This window comes from Microcaecilia unicolor, chromosome 6 (genome assembly GCF_901765095.1).
Source record: "Microcaecilia unicolor chromosome 6, aMicUni1.1, whole genome shotgun sequence".
Classification (NCBI taxonomy): Eukaryota; Metazoa; Chordata; class Amphibia; order Gymnophiona; family Siphonopidae; genus Microcaecilia; species Microcaecilia unicolor.
This window is the reverse complement of record NC_044036.1, coordinates 113,364,570-113,382,285: the sequence shown is the minus strand read 5'-3', so window position 1 is coordinate 113,382,285 and position 17,716 is coordinate 113,364,570. Positions and strand designations below refer to the sequence as shown.

General features: G+C 39.3%; 1 protein-coding gene across 1 annotated transcript in view; it reads right to left on the bottom strand.

Moving 5' to 3' along the window:
- NUF2 (NUF2 component of NDC80 kinetochore complex) overlaps positions 1-17,716 on the bottom strand; it is a 127,124-nt gene that overhangs the window by 85,649 nt on the left and 23,759 nt on the right. The window contains exons 5-6 of the mRNA XM_030207503.1: positions 17,592-17,653; positions 8,790-8,887 (exon numbers count right to left, since the gene is read on the bottom strand). Coding sequence (XP_030063363.1) covers positions 8,790-8,887; positions 17,592-17,653 — 160 coding nt within the window. The remainder of the gene's footprint in view (positions 1-8,789; positions 8,888-17,591; positions 17,654-17,716) is intronic.

The following is a 17,716-nucleotide window of genomic DNA, read 5'->3' as shown; positions in this document are numbered from 1 at the left end:
TCAAAATGACCCAGTTTTCAAAAACATAGAAAGCTCAGCAAGGATGCATGGCAATAAAAAAAAAAAAGGTGCTAGAACAGAAAGGGGAAAACAAACTTTGAACTGGCCGAAAAACCTGAAGGTAACTAATGGGAGTGGAGGCCCTGCACAATGACTCAGCACCGAAAATATGTCACATGCATGGTGTTTCTCAAACAGCTTCTAGAAACTTACTGATGCCATAGAAGCTTATTTCCTGTGCCAGGCCTTGTTGCATGACATCATCCGTTTGAAGACTTGTAGTCATGCTGGTCATCTGAGAAAGACGATCCCGTGAGACAGTACATTACAGTGGTTAAATGGGAGGTGATGAGACAGTGAATGAGTGTGCTGTTATGCTCAGAAAGAAAAAGACATCTTTCCAATGATGAAAAGGAAGAAACAGCAACCATTTGCAGTGTTTTGAGTATGTATTGAGAAAGAGAAACAGGCATCAATGATGACTCCGAGATTACAAGTCAAGGTAACAAAAGGATGGCAGTGAAATCCATAGAGGTTGAAATTTAAAAAAAAAACAAAAAACGGGGAAGACAGGACATGAGTCTGGGAGGATAAATGTTTGTATCCTATCTTCCCATCTCTCTGGTAGAGGTATATATATTTAGATCTTTCAGCCTCATCTCTTTTAATTTTGGGTGCTGATCCTACACCATTTTGAATGTCTCTCTCTCTGGACCATTTTAGATAAAATAATGTGCTTGGTTATTGAGACTGCCAGGCCTCATTAATGAGCCACCTGAAGTCTACCTCCTGGTCAACACATATCAATTTCTCACCCTCCATCCAATGATATACATATATTTCTGGGGACAAATATACATAGCAAAGTCAAGAGACTGAGCCAGAGTTAGGAGCAAGAAATATGATGAATATTGTAAGAGCCAGAATTGGCCCCTGAGAAACCCCAGAAACAGGTGAGAAAGGACAAGAGGAGGTGTTCTGAAAATGAACAATATACTTATGGTCTCTCAAGTATGATAAAAAACCAGTCAAAATCAGTATTTGTGACTCCTATCTGGTATAGTCAATGGAGTAGGATGAAATTATCAACCAGATCAAATTCAGGTCCAAAGACAAGAGGAGAACAGACTTAATTTGATCAAGATATTAGTAAACATAAATAGTGATACCCAATAAGGCCACTTTGGTGCTGTGATGCTGCCAAAAGCCCATTTGATTTGGGTGAAGTACACATGAATTAGTGATAAAGTCCATGAACTGAGAATGGATAACGAATTCTACAGTTTTAGTGGTGAACTGAAAGTTGTCAATAGGGCAAAGGTTTTGGGATCGTCAGTGGGTTAACTGATAGCCTTGATTTTTGGCCAGATGTAGGCTGCATTCCAGCTATCAGGAACATATCATGTTGAAAGACTAGAGGTAATCAGATACAATGGTAGTAACAAGGAATAAAGAAGAAGTTTTGTTTCAGAGCAAAGAAGTCTTTTACTTTCATGACTTTTCAACTGAGCAGAAACTTTATCCTGCAGTGAAGCAGTTGCTGAAGATCTGGAATACAAAATACATTTTATGTAGCCCTCCCAGCTATAAGTCGAGGAGGGGGAAATAGTTATGTTTAATGCACCTGTTCTGCCCCCATTACATGGGGCAGGTTGCACTGTCTTTGTGTAACAGATTACGTATCTGTATTTTTATTAAACTGTGTATAATGGACCAGGTTCCTGCATTTCTGCGGTCCTCTGTGATTAGCCTTTATGAACACCTGTGTTCTGCTCTCAGTGCCTTTTGGAGCTTTGCTGTTACTTCCTGCATGTGAGCATGCTGGGAGGAGCAGTTTTACACTTCCCTCCAATTGCGTTCCTAAGGTAAAAGATATGGTAATCTGTTAGAGCTGTGCCTAGGTCATAGATACGGTGTGTAGAGAGCTTGAACATTCCATGCTGAGGCAGTAAACTGCTACTCGTTTTTTTCTCTCTCAGAGTTAGTAAACCATAGTGATTTTTCACCTGTTGTGGATACTGCTGCTGTGCTATTGTGGCTGAAGAGGTTATTTCTGATTGAGTATTTCGTATTTCCAGCACTGACAGTTCCTCCTCTCTGAATGAGGAGGGGTAATCAGAGAGACAGACTCACTCTGTACATACAGAATCCGGCTCAATGCAACTGTAAGTGATCGATTTGTCATCAACTGTAGTAAATGAAGAATTGGAGTCTCTTCATTGGTAATAAAGTAGCCTGAAGGTTTAACTCTCTGAATATACAGGGCCATGGACGTCAGTTGCAGAAGATGGAATGTTACCCTGGTTTGAATCATGTTAATTCAATTTCTGAGTTTGTGCTACTGTGCTCTAAAGTGTACAATTTTGAGACACTTTGTAAATAGTTATTCTGAATCTGACCAAAGGTTTCTGTAGATTAGATACATATTGCCAAAGTATTGCTAAAAACAAACAAAAAAAAAGAAGTAGAAACTGTGAGAATTAAGCATATTTTGAGAAGTGTGAAAGCTTTTTGGGAAAAAAACTCAAGTAGAAAGTAAACACTTTAAAGAGAATACTGTGCTTTATTATAAAGCAGAAGTTTTGGAAATCCATTACAAAAATAATTTCTGCTTAATTTCACCAAGGTGCTTACAGCTTCACCATTATATTTAAGAGATATCCAATACTGCAATTTCCATAGAAATGATTTTACAAATATCCAGTGCTTATTATGAGGTTTTGTATACAAAGAAAAAGCAGAATTCCAGTGCATTTATTTCCTATGGATCAAGAGTTGCCCCAGGAAATGAATTTTCTACCCTTTAAAAAAAAAAAAAAAATTTAATTAAGAAAAGTTCTATTTGGACATAACTGTTCAGCTTTGTATTCTGATCGTGGCTGCTGTATGAAAGTGTGTATATATTTTTTTTTCTTTAAATCTTGGGAAAATTTAGGGCCCTGTTTACTAAGCAGCGTTATAGGCGTGTTAAAGTTTTTAACACTCATTAACCATGTATGTGCCTAAAATATCCCTATAGTTAGCGTACGCTAAGTGTAGGCGCGCTAAAAACATTAACGCACCTTAGTAAAAAGGGCCCCTAATTTCTAAACTGAAAACATGGTTGTTTCCTGATGTGGCTAAGATGACTGAACAGTAAAGGAAGCAGCTCTGGTTGGAAAGAGAATGACTGGAAAGCAGCAATGGGAAAAAGTAGGCCCTTAAATGCTTAGACTTCTGAGGAAAAGCAGGCCAAGATCTTTTGCAGGTTTGAATGGCAAAAGGGAAACCAGCACTACAGCTGTATGAATATCTAGTGATAAGGGCCAACATCCCCTGCCGATCATGTGCCAAAGAGCAATTGAGTTGGGTGCCTTCCTATTATCATTCAGGCACCTTTCCCTGACCAAGAGCGGGGCCTCCAAACTGAAACTGGATTGGAGTGTATGCTGCAGAATTGATCAGAGATCCTGGGGCAGGATCGGAGCGAGAGGGAGGCTCCCAGCCTGAATTCTCTGTGATGTATGTATGATGCCGCCCTGTTGATTCCGTGAAGGTACATTGAAGTTGGAATCTTCCAACCTAAGTCCCTGGGCTGCATATGTGACACCCCTCTACTATCTACCTGTAGGAGTTCTGAAGCCCTCCCCCTCCCCTCCAGTCAAAGCCAGTAACAACAGCCCTGAAGACTATTTGGGCTCAGAGGGAGGGAAACATAAAGCTGCTAAGAAACAAAGAAAAGGAAATCACTGAACCTGTATGTCCCTCTCCCTCACCCCCCCTGCTCATTAACAAACTGCTATCACCTATTTATTGTTGTAAAACTGATGCAAGGGGACCTGGGGATATGTGCAGCTGTGAATGTCATGAAGGCCAGTTGAAATAACACACAAGATCAAAACACCAGACTCACACCAAAGAACAAATCTATTCCCACACACCCAATCATTAGGAACCACGCCACTACTAATCCACAGTGAACAGAAACCAAAATGAATACCCCCAAACTACTAATAATCTACTCCTTATCACTGATCCACTTTACACTAACCACCCTTCTTGTAGACAACAATATCATACGCATACAGACTGATCAGACACACCACACCCCATTAAACAGACAACAACCTAAACAAAGGTAGAACACCAACATGTTGACAATCAACTCAGAATACACAGAAGGGCCCCAACAAAATCACCCCAACTAAGAAACGACAACTAATAAAAGTCTACACAACACCAAACGCAGAAGACCCATACCAAACAATCCAAGTGGGTTACATCAACGCCAGATCCGCAGTTAACAAAACAGCAACACTAACAGACTGGATCATGGCAGAAGACCTCGACTTACTCTTCATCAGTGAAACCTGGATCCACGACCAAAAAGACCCCACAATCCTAGACCTGTGCCCTCCAGGATACAAAATCACACACTGGACCAGAAAGGAAAAAAAGAGGAGGAGGAGGCATAGCACTAATCTATCTCATTTCACCACCGAAACCATCACCGAGTCCATGACACCCCAACTTGAAATTGCTTCAATTAGAATCCACAACAAAACCCTACAGAATGACTTAAATTGTGTCCTGTTTTACAGACCTCCAGGTAATTGGAACGAAGGCCAGACCAACTTCATGGACTTCATTTCAAACACATGTATGACCAACTCCAATGTACTAGTACTAGGAGACATTAACCTCCACTTAGAAGACCCAAACTCAGTTAACGAATGAGAATGTAAGGAATTCCTTCACCTATGGGATCTCAAATGGCCACAACTGCAAGCAACCCACGCCAAAGGGCACACACTTGATCTCATCTCACACAAACTATCAACAGACCAGAACCTAACAATAACAGATATTAAATGGACAGAAACACCCTGGTCTGATCATTACAAACTAAACCTATCCCTACACTGGCGAAAGAAGGGAGTACACCAAACCCAAGAACACACAACATACACATCAAGAGGTCATGTAGACACGAAAACATTCTGGCAACGGTTATACAACAATGAATGGACAGCACAAACAGAATCCACAGACTACCTTCTGGAATGGGATAAAAGATGTAAATGCATACTAGATGAAATAGCACCCTTACAAACAAGAACGTCATGCAAGCACAGCTCGATACCATGGTTCAACGATGGACTGAAAAAGCTAAAAACACAAACCAGGCAACTCGAACAAGCATGGAAAAAAAACAAAAGATGAACACACACTCAAAACATGGAAACAATCACAAAGAAAATACAAATACGCAATAAGACAGACCAAAATATCCTACTACAAAACTAAAATTGGAACAGATTACAAAGACACAATATCAACGCGTGAACAAACTCCTAAATACCCACCTGGTCACTGCATCAAACACAGACACCCCATCTGCAGACAAACTTGCTAAGCATTTCAACGAAAAAATTGTAAACATACGCAACACACTACCCCAAGCAACACAGACATTGAAAACTTCCTAAACGAGTTGGACCCAATCATTGGAGAACACCCGGCTAACCGCACTTGGCTAAACTTCACCCTCCTTACCGTTGATACTGTAGCACAGGTGCTCAGGAGATTTGCCAACACTTACTGTAAACTAGATACCTGCCCCAACTACTTACTGAAATCAGCCCCTGACCGCTTCATAGTAGTTTTCACATCCCACCTAAACTACATGCTTCAGCAAGGTCTCTTCCCGAAGGAAAAGGGCAATATTATACTCACCCCGATACCAAAAGACACCACGAAAATAGCAAATGAAATCACCAACTACCGACCAGTAGCATCCATCCCGCTGTCAGTCAAACTGATGGAAAGCATGGTAGACAAATAACTAACAGACTATATAAACAAATTCTCAATACTACACGAATCACAGTCTGGATTTCGCCCGTTACACAACACAGAAACAGTACTACTAACTCTACTAGCCAAATTCAAGCAGGAAATAACAATAGGTAACAAAATCCTCCTCCTCCAATTCGACATGTCTAGTGCATTCAACATGGTAAACCATAATCTATATATATAAAAGGCACCACTGAAGCCTCCAGCCGGAAGTGTGAAGCGCCAGAGATATCCGGTTTCCCCATGAGTGAAGGAAAACAGCACAGCAGGAAATCCCACGAAACTGTGAAAGACTCAGAGGGGGGAGGGGAGAGAGATGCCCTCACTCTCTCTGTAACAAAAACACAGAACAGCAGGAAACAACACTGAAGGACTGGACTCGGAGGGGGGAGGGAGAGAGGGCAGAGGGCAGGGACACACACACTCCCACATGCACACTCTGAAGAAAACCTTGCTAGCCCCCGTTTCATTTGCATCAGAAACGGGTTTTTTTTACTAGTATATTAATAAGATTACTTGACAAATTCGGGATTGCTGGCAATATACTTAACTGGATCAAGGGTTCCTAACCACAAGAACGTATCAGGTTAAGTCAAAAACAAAGATATCATCACCATGGAAAGCAGATTGTGGAGTACCAGAAGGATCACCGCTATCGCTGATCCTATTCAACCTAATGATGACCCCCACTAGCCAAGGCCATACCCAAACAAGGCCTTAACCCTTTCATCTATGCAGACGGTGTCACTATATACATCCCTTACAGATCTACACTGACAGAAATCGCTAACAAAATCAAGTCCGGCTTGAATACCATGGACTCTTGGGCAAATGCATTTAAACTAAAACTTAACAAACAAAAAACTCACTGTCTTATCCTTTCATCCCAACACACCACGGACAATCCCACAACTATCAACACCCCAGACCACACCCTCCCTGTCTCAGACAGCCTGAAAATCCTCGGCGTGACATTGGACCACAACATTACTCTAGACAGCCAAGTAAAATCCACAACAAAGAAAATGTTCTACTCAATGTGGAAACTCAAACACGTGAGACAATTCTTCCCGAGGGAAACATTTCACAACCTGATACAATCAATGGTACTAAGCCATGTAGACTACTGCAAGACTCATCTTCGGAAAAACACGATTTGAAAGCGCAAAACCCCTCCGTGAAAAACTACACTGGCTCCCAATCAAAGAATGCATTGCCTTCAAAATCTGTATTATGGTTCACAAAATTATCTACGGTGAAGCACCGGGTTACATGACAGACTTGATCGACCTACCAACTAGAAACAGATCCGAATCAACACGAACGTACCTAAATCTACACTACCCAAGCTGCAAAGGACTCAAATATAAATCAACTTACACATCCAGTTTTTCCTACATCAGCAAACAACTGTGGAATGCACTACTAAAAGACTTGTAAACCACATATGACCATTTACACTTCAGAAAGACACTTAAGATCCACCTGTTTAAAAAGGCATACCCTACCGATCCAACGTAAAGGCTTGATCTCTGCCACACAACACTAACATTCATAATAGTAATCACACAACGTTCCCGTCTAACGATTCCTTTATGTGGTCCTACCACATGAACCTTATCCTACCACAACATCACCTTGTGTTTGTTTACTCCAGAGTCTACAAACAGCTCTCCGGCACTATGTAAGCCACATTGAGCCTACAAAGAGGTGGGAAAATGTGGGATACAAATGTAACAAATAAATAAATAATAAAATAAATAAATATGGTTTGGGTGTTGCTCTTAGCTATGATTATATAATTTCTTGGATTATTTATAGACTTGTGATACTTACGAGGTGAGCTTTTCCACAGTTTTTATTACCTTATGAAAAACTACTGACGCATGGATGTATTTTTTTTCCTATGTATGCACCTACTAAAATTCTAACTGTAAATGCATAAATAAAATAGCTTTACCAAATTCTTTCTGGTATAGAGACCTGCACGGGAATGGGGTTCGCGGGCTTCCCGTGGGAATGGAAGCGGTTCTGCAGGGTTCCTACGGGGACAGAAGCAGTTCCTGTGGGATTCCCATGGGGATGGAAACAATTCCTGAAGGGTTCCCATGGAAGTGTAAGCTGAACCTGTGCCAGCCTCTCCTCTACCAAGTACCAAGCTCTTGGAGTGCTGTCCCTTCCTCCTTGCTTTAACAGCACAAATGCGGAAAGTCTTCCATTAAGGAGGTGGTAGAGATGATGACGGAATTCAAATGATGACGGAATTCAAAAAGGCGCAGGATGAACACAGAGGATCTCTAATTGGAAAATGGAAGTTATGAAAAACCTAACCTTACATGTGCGCACCAGAGTGTTCCAAGTTCCAACTTTCATTCCTTTCTTCCCTGCAGGACTGTGGCTCAAATCCAGAGAGCTAACTGGAATTTTCTTTTATGTACCATTAAGTTCTTGCGGGAATGGGTGTGGACAGGTTAAATTCTTGTGGGGATGGGTGGTGATGGCTAAGATTCCAGTGGGGATGGGTGGGGACAGGTAAGATTGCAGAAGGGACGGGTAAGATTTCTGTCCCCATGCAACTCTCTATTCTGGTATTGCTAAGTGACTGAACAAAGACCATTTCCTTAGTTAGCAGCCCCTCATTTTTAAGTAGTCATTCAGAACGCTTTTCCAACACATGAAAAATGAAAAGAAAATGCCACAATTATGGCTTTCACTTTTATACAATCAATCCCTCTTGTAACAGACTAGAGGGTCACAAACTCATACAGTCAACAAGTATTTGGATACTATCAGCAACAGCTAGCTCCTCTGTACATTAAAGAATAACCAGCCATGTCCTTTCATTTATAATCTGCCATAAATAAATTTCTGAGCAGCTTACAGCTTTTATACGCAGTAGAGTAGGAAATGATATGCTTCCAGTTAGTTCATAATAAAAGATGTAGTCTTACATATTTGGAAAGATGTTCCATATAATCCTTTTGTCGGTATTGTCTGAAATGAATGTAATTCACGATACCACTCAAGAGATACAGGGTCCGCTTTGCTTCTGAAAGAATATGCTAGTGATTAGTGAAATAATTACCATACAGACTACTGCTAAAACAAAGTTAAACAAAAGTTAGGTGTGTTTTACAAAGATATCATTAAAAGACACTCTTTTCATCCTAATACCCTGATCCTAAAGGAATTCTTATTTTTTTCTAAATGTGAATTTATTAGATTGGATATCTTTATTAAAAATATCTCAATAGTACCTTAAAAGATTTTGCCATGGGTAAACAGTTGTTTACCCTCAGGAAAAGCCTCATTAAGAATTGCCCATTCCTCTCTGTAGTCAGTACTCAAGCTGTAGCTCAAGTAATAAGGACTTGAAAACAAAGAAAAATGAAAATATTGTGCTGCTAGATCTGAGGAAAGCAGCCAAATTCTTATTATCAAAACCAACATCATTACAATCCATTATGAGTACCTGTTCAAAGTTAAAGTTTTTAGCATGGTTTGTGGAAAAAATGTCAAAAAGATCAAGACAAAGTAGACGACATGTTAGGTTGAACCAAATCTGCAACCTGTACACACCTCTTCCCACAAATGAAAATCACTACAAGGAATTTTGTTTAAAGCATCTCAACTACCCAAGTGGCAACATTTTCTTCCGAAGTGGTTTGATAAGTTCTTAAATGTGATTCCATGGCATCCTATCAGACCAGTCCAGACCAATGGGTTGTGCCCATGTAGACTCATCTGATAGGACTAAAGGAAAGAAAGTTATTAGGTAACACATAACTTAAGAAGCTCTCTGTTTTAGAAAATATAATTCAGGTTATGGAGTCACAGATTACCACTATTCAAGCAGCTTCAGTCTTTGTCATAAAGGATTCTGTTAACATTCACTTTGGAAAAACTTGAGAACTCTGCTAGAGCAAAGAGCTTTAATTTATTTAATTTTCCTAAGACACATTTATTGTCACCAGATATTCTATTAAGAAAATATCAATGTTTTCTTCTGCTGACACTGTTCAGATTTCTAACTGTATTATGTTCCTTTAAAAAAAAATTTTTTAACTGCATCAGGGAAAGAGGATATTGATACTCTGGCTTCTCCTAAGGTCAATCTAACTGCTTTTTTGTTTTCTTTTTTGGAAGACTCCAAAAACAATATTGCTTCAACAGCTACTCTTCTTGTTGATGAGAGAAATAGGATTATAGTTTCGAAAAGTTACTTTAAAAAAATAGATGTGATATTTTGTGGTGCTAAGGTTATGATTTTTCCAGATGTAGAAAGGACTTTTTAGCCTTGAAATCACATGTGTTGGCTCTGGGAGCAATTTATTTGTTGAAATTTCCCTGCAAACATATGATTACAGATCAAGAAAATAGCTTTGTATTTTGGGACTCTACTCAACTAGAAAGAGATCTATTAGTCTGTAGGGTATGACTGAATATACAGGAGTTAAGAAATGGTCAACCATCTAGTTAATACTGGAGACGGATTTTCCAGCCCTGGTTAAGATTATCTTTTTCTATCTTCAGTTTAGGTTCCCTTTCTTTCCATGCCACGGGCTTGTTCAATTTGACATGTTAGTAAGCTAAATAGTATATAATGCTTTGTTTGATCTTGCTGCCTTGAGTTTCCTTATTGTTTGTGGATGTAAAATTCTTAAATGCTGAATAAAAAAAACAGGAAGGAACATTAAGATCCAATGGTAAATTTAAATCTCCAGCTCTGAAATTTGAACTGAGCAATTTGCTTCTTCCCTGCACACTCTCTAGGGCTTTAAAAATCACTGCAGTTTTGCTGACTGAACTTACAGCTGTTTCCCATCATTCCTGCTTCCATAGTGGGAGTGGATGCCGACGTCAGCAGGAGGTGGCCATAGTAACCTGCCCACCTCTGAGGCATTGCAACGAAGGGGCGTGCCTAAAGGGCACATCCCTTAGTGTGTCCCTTTGTGCGGCACTTTGTCAGCATTTGAGAGGCCTCTCATCATTGCTATTTCTCTATATTCTCACCCTTTAGGTCTATTATCATTATTCTAGCTGAATAATAAAATCACAACTGCCTCTTTTTGTTTTCATTATGCTTATCACATATTTGCTTTCGCACAGACACTGAGTGCTTGTTTAAAAGTATTCCTTAAAGAATGCTCAGAGCCCTGTTATATTGTTTAATTTCTTTTCTCATTCTATCTAGACACTTAATTCATTCTACTAATGGGTTTGATTCTTATTTTGCTAACCCAGTGATATATTCTACTAGATATTATCATCTTTATTGGTTACCAACTTATCCCCAAAGGAATGCCTCTGGTTTTGCTCCTAGCTATTTGAATTGCAACAATCTGAACATTGCGCCTTCGACTAAACATCATCCTAAAAAAGGCTCCAAAACCTTTTGTAATAAACACCACTTGATTAAAGCCCCACTGTCGAGCAACTTTACCTTTTCTTATCTTTCTCTGACTGTAGGCTATGTCGATGCTCACTTGGTTGTTAACAAAGCTGTAATTAAAGATCAGATAATTGATGGCTACACGCAAAAGATGATCCTTTTATTCTCGATGTATGCCCACCCAGTTATTCCGTTCTTTATTTCCCTAGAGCTAACAAAACAAAAAAAAAAAAAAAAAAAAAAGGAGGTGGTGGTTTAGATACCATCTATAATATAAATTTTTATTTGAGGTAAACCGATCTCTGAATTGCAATCTCCTAATCTGGAAACTGCTACTTATTCTGTATTTTGTGATTTATTTAAACCTATCTGCCTTCTAATGTTAAATTGTCCTCCTAATTGTTGGAACTTATTTGAGGCTGATCTTACCGAATTCATCTCCAATGCTTGCATTAATAACGATAATATCATTATGGTTGGAGATGTTAATTTACATCTTGAAAACATTACCAATCAATACACCAAGAATTTCCTAGAATTCCTTAATGTTTGGAAATTCTCGCTTTTCAACGGAATGTCCTCTCATGTTAAGATCATCAATTAGATATATTAGCAATGAAATTTACAGACCCAACTACTTTTTTCATCTCAGATTTTCATTGGACCCCAATACCTTTTTAACATTGCACTGGAAGGAATTTGATTGTCACTCCAAATCCCGAAATTTGTTACATTCCTTTAAAACTAGAGGTAAAATTGACCTTTTAAAACATTCTGGTCCAATGAGTCATTCAGTGCATTACTTACCTCAAACCCTTCCCTGAATTTCATTCAGCAATAGAATGATATTTATAAAGCAGTCCCTTGATGTTATTGCACCCGTGACTGTCAAATCTTGTCCGAAAAGATTATCTCCTTGGTTCAATGATGATCTTTTACAAATGAAACGTAAATGCAAGAGACAGGAGAGAATTTGGGCTAAGGACAAATCCACTGAACTATGGATTGCTTGGAAAAAAACTTTTGAAAGCCTACAAAGGTATGATCTCCAAAGCGAAAACCTCCTACTATTCCAAATTCATTGGTAGTACAGTAGTCAACCCGAGGAAAGTTTACTCATTAGTTAATAGTTTATTGGACACTCAACTAATAACCAATTCAACCGATCCCACACCTACTGCCGACCACTTGGCTACTTATTTTAAACAGAAAATAGCTAAAATCAGACTAGAACTTAACAATACCCCTTCATCTATACACTATTCCCTCTATTTACACAATCCTTTACTGCTTCATTCTCAAGCAGATAGAACCGTCTGTTTTTCATCCAATCACTACTGATCAGGTCAATCACGCATTACGCAAATTCACATTGTCTGCTTGATACATGCCCTACTTATCTCCTTGTCAGCTCCTGATTTATACTTACATCATTTGCACTCGAATATTACTTTGATGTCTCAAGGTTTCTTTCCCTCTGACAATAGCAATATTATTTTGACTCCTATACCTAAAAATACCCAACCTAGCCTAAGTTTAGTTTCCAATTATAGACCAGTAGTCTTAATTCCTCTTCTCATTAAAGTAATTGAAGGACTTGTCACACACCAACTTATGGACCATCTCCAGGTTCATGCCATTTTGCATAGTTCACAATCTGGTTTTAGGCCCTCTTACAGTACAGAAACTGTGCTTATCTAACTTTAAGAGAGGATTAAGTTTTGACAACAAAGTATTGATACTTCAATTTGATCTATCCAGTGCTTTTGATACTGTTGATCATAATCTGTGGAGTTGTCCTAAAATGGTTTTCTGGCTTCTTAAGATCTAGGTCATATCAAATCAAACAATCAGGTGTATCTTCTTCCACTTGGTCTCCTGGCTGTAGGGTCCCTCAGGGTTCCCCAAACTTGATTAACATTATGATGATACCTCTTGGTCATCTTTTAGAAAAACATGGTCTTTCGACATACATATAATTTAATTTTTGTTACATTTGTACCCCGCACTTTTCCCCACTCATGGCAGGCTCAATGCGGCAGGTAATGGAGGGTTAAGTGACTTGCCCAGAGTCACAAGGAGCTGCCTGTGCCGGGAATCGAACTCAGTTCCTCAGTTCCCCAGGACCAAAGTCCACCACCCTAACCACTAGGTTTATATCCCATTCTCTAAGGAATTACTTGACATAACTCACATGATTAGTCTAGGGATAAAACTTATAGAATCATGGGCTTCTAATTTCAAACTAACACGGAAAAAACTAAGTTTCTAATTATAATTAACCCTCACCATCCTATGAATCTTAGTAACTTTACTATTAAGAACAAAACCTATTCCCTTGAGTCATCAATGAAAATCTTGAGAGTCACAATAGATAGTTTCCTCATCCTTGAAAACCAAGTCTCTAAGTTAATCTTGAGCCTCTTTCACTCACCTTGAAAGATAGAGATTGAGGCCATTTTTCTCTAAATCTGTTTTCACACTTTGGTTCAATCCCTTGTCCTCACCAAATTCAACTACTGAAATTCCATCTATGCTGGACTTAAAGGTGGTCTTCTCAAAAAATTACAAACAGCTCAAAATGCTGCTGCTCGTCTTATATGTAGATCTCCTCGCTTCGCCAAAGTTACTCCTCTTTGATATGAGCTACATTGGTTACCAATAAGAGAAAGAATATCTTTCAAATTATGCGTTTTCATTCACCAAATCCTGTTTGATCAAGTCCCATCATATATGAATAATCTCATTGAATTACCCCCCCCCCCCCATAATGCTGTTTCATCATCTAGAGAATATCTTGTCTTACACTTCCCTATCTGTAAGAATGTGATATATAAAACAATTCACTCTGCTAATTTCTCCTATCAAGGCATCAAAATTTGGAATTTTCTTCCTAAACCAATCAAGTTTACAGATGATTACCTAACTTTTAGAAGAAGTCTTCTAAAAACACATTTCTTCAGTCTGGCCTTTCTCAATATTCTTGTTTCACATCTAGTCCTGCCTAATTATGCTCTCACTTATCCACCCTTAATTGTTATTGAGATAGTCTAAATCCCTGGTTACTTACTGCAACTGTATTAATTTGCTTCTTGAACTTATTGTAATTTGGGTTATATTCTGTACATTATTATGTTTTATTCACTTTATGGTTCGTTTGTAAACCACATATTTCGGGCTAATGTGGGGTATAAATGTCATGAATAAATAAATTAGCACATATGATACTGTCAGGTTATCACCAATTGCATTCTCTCCTAGACAGAAAATATATCACAGATTCTTAAATCGGATTGATATATAAGCAAACCCTTCATCAAACGTTAGATTCACAACATTTGAGCCAACAGTCCTGAAAGCATTTGCTACCAGATTTTCTCACCAAAGAGATAAAGGCATGGTCAAATTACTGGGAGAACAGATTAAAGGAGCTAATCCATCTAGGATAAAAGAGCTTGTAACTAATCATACGAGTTAACACGGTCCAAGTTATCTTCATTTAATATTATTTGGCTGTCTTGCTCATAAGATTAATCTCCTAACAAATACAAATGAAGACAATATTGGCAAACTGTAAAGCAACTATATGAAGTGTTTAATTATCATATTGCTGATCAGAATTTGAAGCAATTATTAGGAAAAGAAGGCAAGTACACTTATTAGCAGAGGATATGGCTCAGCTAAAAAGATGTACATAACTTGCTCACAAAGAATTGTTTACCACGGCTAAAATAGAGTTATTTTAGGTGAACAACCTGTTTTTTTTATTTTTGCTAATTCTAAACCATGCATGTCAGACATGTCAGATGAGCAATGCAATAAGAGGGTCTTTTACTAAGCGGCAGTAAGCCCAACACGGGCTTACCACTCGCTAAACAGGAAGTACCGCTGGGCTATATCAGCAGCCCGCCAGTAGTTTCCACCCCCAGCAGGTGCCATTTCCATTGCTACAAAAATATATTTTTTTATAGTGTCAGTGTTTTCCTGGCGGTATCGGGCAGTGCCACGATTTGCCCTGTTACCGCCGGGTTAGCACGGGAGCCCTTACCACCACCTACATGGGTAGCGGTAAGTGCTCCCCATGAAATGGCCGCATGACAAGTGCTTCACCTGCCGCACAGCCATTTCTTTTTTTTAAACCCCAAACAGCCTCTTACCCATTGTGGTAAAACGGGTCCTTAGCGCGTGCCAAAACATTCATCAACGCCAGCGCAGGCCCCCTTTTGGCGTAGCTTAGTAAAAGAATCCCTAAATCTGCTGATCAGTTTTATTCTTTCCAGCCCAATGGAATGTTGGAAAGAAAGGGACCAATCAAGAATATGAGAATATGTTTCTGTCTGACTGCAAAACATTTAATGAATCAGAACCAAATTTGGCACAGTGAAATGCTAGAGAAAAAAAGGCAGTTGGAAAACAGCCAGATTGGACCAGAAACTCAGGAGTAAAAAAAATCTCTTCCAAAATATGACCCAATGAACTCCTATGGGAAAGGGTGTAACGGCAGCTGCAGCATAGGGACACTGATACACTCCAGCACATTGGTTTCAAAATTGCTCCTTCTCACTCCTGGACATAGACACACAGTGCTATGCTAATATAAAGAGAGACATAGGAGTAGGAAATAATTTCATCCTGCTGGAATGGGGCTTAATGATTCAGATTAGAGAATAACACGGGGACAAAATTTGTCCCCGTCCCATCTGTATGGGTTCCGTCTACGTCGCCACAGGCCCCATCTCCATCCCTGTCCTGTCCCCGCAAGCTCTGTCTCTGTCCCCGCCCCATCCCCGTGGGCTCATCTGCAGAAGCCTCGAACACTTATGATTTTATATTTAAATCTTTTTTATTAAAGTATAAAAAGGAACAATATGCTGTGCAACTGTTGTGTATAAATTACAAATAGAAAACAATAACAACAACTAGCAGTTATAATAACCCTCCCACCACTACCACCCTCTACCCTTCCAACCAAGGAATCCTAATTCACCCTGTTAAATTGTCCAGGGGTACAAAATACAACCCATTCTGTATGCACTATGAAACACTGTTATAATTTTTTAATCTGTGGATGAATAAGTCGTCATCAACAATCTCAGGAATCAGTCTAACTCTCCTGTGTTCCACAGTCCCTCCTGCAATAGAAGATGTCTTCTTAGAAGATGTGCTGGTAGCAGGATGTACAGGATTCCCCATGCAAATTTTGCTAGCTGTGGCCAGCATGTTTGCTTGTTTTTTCAAAAAATAAAAATATCGTCGTCTGCATCAAACAAACAAAAAAACAGTCCCGCTCATTAACAGACTTCAAAGTAGAAAGTGACACGGGGACAAATTTTGTCCCCATCCTCACAGGCTCTGTCCCCATCCCCACCCCCGGGTCATTCTCTAATTCAGATGTTCATTTCATTTACTTTGTTGTAAATTCTACTGTAAAATGTAGCAATTGAACAGTATATTTTTCTTAATGGCGACTATGTATGGTAGCACCTAGTAACTGAACCATACAGTCTGCAATTACTATATGTACTGCCTCCTAGTGCAGAAGCACAGCATTACATGTTGTCGTGGGACTGCACTGAACTCTGTTGATAGTGACGTATTGGAATAAAAATTACATAAATGGTGCCTTAAAAAAAAATTGCGCTTAGTGCTATTCTATAAACAGCACTTAAAGATCAGATCACAAATTTAGGGCATCAAGGAAACTTTGCATAGTAAAATTCAGGGGTGCTTTTACTAAAGTGCACTGAAAAATGGCTTGGGCAGTATGGGTGCGGGTTTTGGGCAAACGCTGATCCATTTTTCAGCGCGCCTGTAAAAAAGGCCTTTTTTTTTAAATTTTTGCCGAAAATGGACGTACAGCAAAATCAAAATTGCCGCGTGTCCATTTTGGGTCTGCGACCTTAACCACCAGCCACTGACCTAGCTGTTAGGTCTCGCATGGTAACCAGGCGATATTGACCTACGTTTGCCAAATGCAACTTGGCGCGCGTCTGAAAATAAAAATTATTTTTCATAGCGTTTGATTTTTGTACTGATGATATTGTTCAAAAATTGCAATAAACGTTTATTTAAAAAATATATATATTATTTTTTCAGCTGCGCGTATCAGCCACGCGCCAACAATGAAATTACCGAAACAGCCATGCAGTAACCGGAAGATAACTCCATTTTGGCGTATGTTGGATGCGCGTAGACACTTCCGAGGCTTAGTAAAAGGGCCCCTCAGGTTTTATGCCAATGAGATAGTTTTCCGGATCATTTCCTGAAACAAAAAAATTCTGCAAAATCCCCTCTCCACACATTTAGATTGTTGAAGAAAATTCACATTCAAAAGGGAGAATATAACGGACTAATCACTTACTTGGATCTAAAACATCAGACAGGCAGAAGTCTGAAACACGACAGTAAGGCATAAATTGTTCCCTGTGAGGGGGGGGGGGGGGGGGGAAGAGAGATGGGGACAAAACAAAATATTACGTGATTTCA